The following is a 6,083-nucleotide window of genomic DNA, read 5'->3' as shown; positions in this document are numbered from 1 at the left end:
GAAGGAAGGAAGGAAGGAAGGAGGGAGGAAGGAAAGGAAGGAAGGGAGGGAGGGAGGGAGGAAGGGAGGGAAGGAAGGAAGGGAGGGAGGGAGGGAGGGAGCAAAGGGAGGGAGGGAAGGAAGGGAGGGATGGAAGGGAGGGAGGGAGGGAGGGAAGGAAAGAAGGGAGGGAGGGAAGGAGGAAGGAAAGGAAGGGAGGGAGGGAGGGAGGGAAGGAAGGAAGGAAGGAAGGAGGGAGGTAGGGAAGGAGGGAGGGAGGAAGGGAGGGAAGGAAGGAAGGGAGGGAGAGAAGGGAGGGAGGGAAGGAGGAAGGAAGGGAGGAAGGAAGGGAGGAAGGGAGGGGGAAAAAGCAAAGTACGCTAGCAGACTATTCTTAAAACATCCCAACCAATCACAATCAGCTGAGGCAAACAAACTTTGTCATTTTCCCCTTGACGTCGAACACCGGTGCCTTCCTCACTGGGAAGGCTGGGGCTCCGACCTGGAGCTTGCAGAGCGCTGAGCACGTCGGGGCTGCCACGTGGTTCCGCGTAGGGAGCGGCCGGGCTCACCCCTGCAGGCGGGGCGGGCGGCCCGCGGAGGAGGGGCGGAGGCGGGCCCGAGCTCTCCCCGGCGCCCGGGCCGCGGCGGGAGCGGGGCGGCGGGCATGGCGGAGGCGCGGCCGGGGCCGGCGGCGGGGGCGCAGCTCAACGGGCTGCCCGACCACTCGCCGCTGCTGCAGCCCAGCCTGGCCGAGCTGCGGCGCCGGGCCGGGGAGGCAGGCGCTCGGCCGGCGCGGCGGCCGCTCAGCGACGCCTTCCTGCTGCGGTTCCTGCGCGCCCGGGACTTCGATCTGGACCTGGCCTGGCAGGTAAGGGGTTCTCCCCGCCGGGCCGCACCCGGGGGACGGGCCGGGGAGCCGCGGCTGGGCCCGGACCCTCGCTCACGCCCGGCTCGCCGGCCGGACCTCGGCGGGGACGCGCCCCGAGCGCACCGCGCGGCGGGAGCGGGAGCTCTGAGGATTCCCGCGCTGGTCCTTCCAGTTTCTCTGGGTCGTGGAAACGGGGAAACCTCGAGAAAAGCTGGAGCCTTCTAGGGAGAGGGCCCGTTTGACCCCAAGCGCTGGAACTCTGCCCTGCACGCGTCCCCCGAACCTGTAACGTTTGGGGGAAATGCCTCACTCTCCGCGGCAGAGCGGGTGAGATCAAAGGAAAGGACAGCTGAACAGTGGGAAGCCTGGAGTTATTCCATCTTAGCGGGTGACTCGACGTTTGGTGGGGGAAATGAAATTGCCAGTAAAACTGAAGATCTAAAGCCAAATCCTAGCAAACGAGTATTATTAATAGTAATACTGAGGTGTCAAGACGGGAAAGCAGTGCAGAGTGTTTTGAGTGGGAGGATGGGGATGAGGCGCTTCTTTTGTGGCTCCAGGTGTGTTATCACAGCTGGTTGCGAGCAGGGTGGTGGGAAGACAGGAATCAGAAAGAGGGGTACGACCTTGAGTTCTGGCACTTTGGACTCAGCATCCTCACCTGTTAAATAACGGTGAAAGGGCCTCCCGCGATGACTGGTTTCCAGGACTGAACATTAACCAGTTTAACGGAACAGGACGTACCCAGCACAGAGCCTGGCACGTAGGAAGCGCTCAGCAGTTGAACTTGATCTAGCCCTTTCTCCAAGTGGCTCGCTCAGTGTCACACGGCGAGCTGGGAGGCAGAGGAAGTATTATAGTGCAGAGTGCCAGCTGTCTCAGTATGAGAATTTTTGTTGTTGGTAACTAATTTTTAATTGAAAAAGTAAGAAGTACAGACGGTAAAAAAAAAATCCATAAATAGTAAAGAATGCAAAGTAAGTTCCTAAAAGTAACTTTCTAAGGGAAAAAATTCCTCACCCCAGACCTTAGCTTGCCAGCCTCCTACCCAGTGGCAGTTACTGTTACCTGCCTCTTACCTTTCCAGGTGTGATCTACAGTCACACAAGCATGTGTATGTGTTTTACATTTTGCCTTTTTAACATAATTTATCATAAAGATGAATCTGTTTCAGCATGTGTCTTATTCTTTTGGGGGCTGTGTACTATTGCACTGTCTCAGTTTATTATATTAAAATGTATTCACCAGTCTCCTGTATGGGACACAGGAGTGGTCCTCAGACATTGGCAGTGCTGCCGTGCATGCTGTTCATTCCTTCATCCAATGATTATTCTTTGAATTTCTACAATTTGCTTGGCAGTTCACAAAACACAGAAACCAAGACAAATAGGGTTTCTTCCACACCAACTGGGTATTCTAGTATGTCTTTGTCATTGTATCAATACAAAAATAGGAAAATCGGGGCTTCCCTGGTGGCGCAGTGGTTGAGAATCTGCCTGCTAATGCCGGGGACACGGGTTCGAGCCCTGGTCTGGGAGGATCCCACATGCCACGGAGAGACTGGGCCCGTGAGCCACAACTACTGAGCCTGCACTTCTGGAGCCTGTGCTCCGCAACAAGAGAGACCACGATAGTGAGAGGCCCGTGCACCGCGATGAAGAGTGGCCCCCGCTTGCCGCAACTAGAGAAAGCCCTCGCAGAGAAACGAAGACCCAACACAGCCATAAATAAATAAATTAATTTTAAAAAAAAATAGGAAAATCCTTATAGGATAAGTTGAACTTGCACAATTGCTGGATGAAGGGCAATGTGCATTTTCAGTGTTGATGAATAGACCAACTGTCCTCCAAAGTGTTTGCACTTATTTTATCACTTCTATATTATCAATACATAATGGTGTCTTTCCCCATATTATCACCCATGCTGTGTCACCAAACTTTATGATCTGTGTGTCAACCGGCTAGGAACTGGTTCTCATTATTATTATAATATGCATTTATTTAATTACAAGTAAGGTTAATCATCTTTCATATATTTAACATTTTAAAATTCCTTTCTAATTAACTGCTTGTTTTGCTATTTTCTTCCATGTTGTTCACATAAAATATAAAACATTTTATTCATATCTTCATGTATTAAAGAAAATAGGCTGTTGTCCTAGTTTGCGGTTCGTCTTTTGACATCGTTAATGCTATTTCTGTGAAGAATTTTAAAGTTTTTATGTAATCAAATGTATTGATTTGACTGTTCTGTGATTGCTTCTAGTTTCATAAGCTCTTCCATTCTGCAAACTTTTCTCTAGTAATTTATGACTTCTCTTTTTTATGTTGGAGTTGTCGATCTACTGGACTTAATTTTGACATTAGGAATGAAATAGGAGCCTACCTATTTCTTTTCTTTTATCAGATGGCTACTAAGGTGTCCTCATACTTACTCAGCAGCTACTAGATGTGAAGACACAATCTCAGGTCCAATGAAAAGTGTAGCTCTAATGGGGCATTAAACATTTATAGGTAACTAACAATTAAAAGTATATGATTTACAGGGCTTCCCTGGTGGCGCAGTGGTTGATAATTTGCCTGCCAGTGCAGGGGACACGGGTTCGAGCCCTGGTCTGGGAAGATCCCACATGCCGCGGAGCAACTGGGCGCGTGAGCCACGATTACTGAGCCTGCGCGTCTGGAGCCTGTGCTCCGCAACAAGAGAGGCCGTGATGGTGAGAGGCCCCGCGCACCGCGATGAAGAGTGGCCCCCGCTTGCCACAACTAGAGAAAGCCCTCACACAGAAATGAAGACCCAACACAGCCATAGATAAATAAATTAATTAATTTAAAAAAAAAGTGTATGATTTACAGATTTCATTTTGGTTACTTTTTTTTAAAATTTTTTAAAAATTTATTTTATTTTTGGCTGCGTTGGGTCTTCGTTGCTGCGCGCAGGCTTTTCTCTGGTTGCGGTGAGCAGGCTTCTCATTGCGGTGGCTTCTCTTGTTGTGGAGCACAGGCTCTAGGCGCACGGGCTTCAGTAGTTGTGGCACACGGGCTCAAGAGTTGTGGCTCAACGGGCTCTAGAGCGCAGACTCAGTAGTTGTGGCGCATGGACTTAGTTGCTCCGCAGCATGTGGGATCTTCCCGGACCAGGGCTCAAACCCACATCCCCTGAATTGGCAAGCGGATTCTTAACCACTGTGTCACCAGGGAAGTCCCCATTTTGGTGACTTTTTTTAAGTGATGTGTACTATGTAAAAAATAGATAACTAATGAGAACCTACTGTATAGGACAGGGAACTCTACTGTTATCTGTGGTGACCTAAATGGGAAGGAAATCTAAAAAAGAATGGATATAGGTATATGTATAATTGATTCACTTTGCTGTACAGTAGAAACTAACACAACATTGTAAAGCAACTCTACTCCAATTAAAAAAAAGTAATGTCTAGGGCTTCCCTGGTGGCGCAGTGGTTGAGAATCTGCCTGCCAATGCAGGGGACATGGGTTCAAGGCCTGGTCTGGGAGGATCCCACATGCCGCGGAGCAGCTGGGCCCGTGAGCCACAATTACTGAGCCTGCGCGTCTGGAGCCTGTGCTCCGCAATAAGAGAGGCCGCGATAGTGAGAGGCCCGCGCACCGCGATGAAGAGTGGCCCCCGCTTGCCACAACTAGAGAAAGCCCTCGCGCGGAAACGAAGACCCAACACAGCCAAAAATAAATAAATAAATATTAAAAAAAAAAAAAGTAATGTCTAAATAGAAGATGAAATAAAATTTACCTCCAGCCTCTGTGTTGTATATTTTTTTCCTGTATTATTTATTTTCCTGAATTGTTTTCATTGCATCATGTCCTGGAGGAGCTGGCTAGCAGGACTGTGTCCAAATCTACTGGATAGGAATCAAGTTTCTGTGAACTCTTTGCCCTATTTTTCTGCCAACTTGAAAGGAAAAAGGGAGAGTTAGAGTATGAAACTGTTTTTTCACTTTCCTCCACAGAGGCAGTTAATTCAATTTACACTCCTTTATTTAAAATATGAAAGCCCTATAGTTTTAGTGTGTGAAGAAACCTTGATAAGTCCCTCAGTTTTAATGAAGTTTCTCATTATTCTAGTTTTTGTATTTGAAGTTATAACAAATTAGTGACTTTTGTGAATTCTAATAGCTTTGGGAGTGCCAGCTACTTTGGTAAGTAGTGTTTACGTGGATTATCTCATTATTTTCTCATTTTAGAAGAAACTGAGATGTAACGAGTAAGTAACTGTCCTAAATTGCAGTTATTAAGGGGTAGAGCAAGAATTTGAACTTGAGCTGAACTCAGGGGAGCCTGCATTCTCAAGTGAACTATACTTGCCCCATCTGTTTAAAACAACCAACTGTTAACCTCTGTCTGTTCTATATATTCTTGTGAATATATAGAATCTTATCTTTCACAAGTGAATATTCCTCCTTATATTTTTGCTCTACGTGATACGTTTTTTATTCTTTAATTATTTTTATAGTTTTCCCAAATACTTTAATGTTTTCAGAGTTCCACTGACGCTCCCTGCTAATTTCCCACTAAATGCAGCTTCTTTTGTAAAATTCACCGTATCAAGTGTCAGACTCCACTCTGCTCCTGGTAGTTACTACCCTGAAACAAATGTGTCATTTCTTCCAGTTTAGTTTTCTTACCAATAAAATGGGGTAACAATAGTTACCTCTTAGAATGGTCGGGAGCAGGAATTGAAATGATGCCATTAACCCCTAGAAAAGTGGCACAAATATGGTTGTAATTTTGTTGGAAAGTACACGAAAAATGTAAGGAGAAACCTACTCTGTTACAAAGCAGAGTTAAAATAAGCTGTAACTTTTTATATTTATTTATTGCTAGTGGTGGTACAAAACAGGTGCCTTTCGGTAATGAATATTCACCCGCAGGCAATTTTTTTTCTGCTGTGGACTTTATGTGGTTTGTTGGAGAATTGCTCAGTAGCAGTTTACATCATTTACATAATTTATTTATGTCAACCAGACTTTTGAATTTATTTATCAGTGGAAAAGTAATAATCAAAGATCCAGGTGTAGAGCCTTCAGTTTGCAAAAGGCAAGTGTCAAAAGTATGAGGGCAATTTGTGCATCTTTATGAAAGTCATTTTTTTCAAGCACGTGGATCCAGCTGGTTTAATCATGTATTAATTTATTCTTTCATTCAACACATGTACCTATCTCCTAAGTGCCCAGCACTCTGCAGAGATCAATAAGCTG

At 46.5% G+C, this 6,083-nt stretch overlaps 1 protein-coding gene across 4 annotated transcripts in view; it reads left to right on the top strand.

Moving 5' to 3' along the window:
- Nucleotides 1–437: 437 nt before the first annotated feature.
- TTPA (alpha tocopherol transfer protein) overlaps nt 438–6,083 on the top strand; it is a 21,734-nt gene continuing 16,088 nt past the window's right edge. For 2 of the 4 annotated variants that reach the window (XM_082433722.1, XM_082433720.1), the window contains exon 1: nt 444–850. In XM_082433722.1, coding sequence (XP_082289848.1) covers nt 647–850 — 204 coding nt within the window. In that variant the 5' untranslated portion in view covers nt 444–646. Of the gene's footprint in view, nt 851–6,083 lie in introns of all 4 variants that reach the window. The other 2 variants (XM_082433721.1, XM_082433723.1) reach the window with 2 other exon arrangements.

This window comes from Balaenoptera physalus, assembly GCF_965194825.1.
Source record: "Balaenoptera physalus genome assembly, chromosome: 17".
NCBI lineage: Eukaryota > Metazoa > Chordata > Mammalia > Artiodactyla > Balaenopteridae > Balaenoptera > Balaenoptera physalus.
The sequence above is the reverse complement of the archived record's forward strand: the minus strand, read 5'-3'. Positions and strand labels throughout refer to the sequence as shown.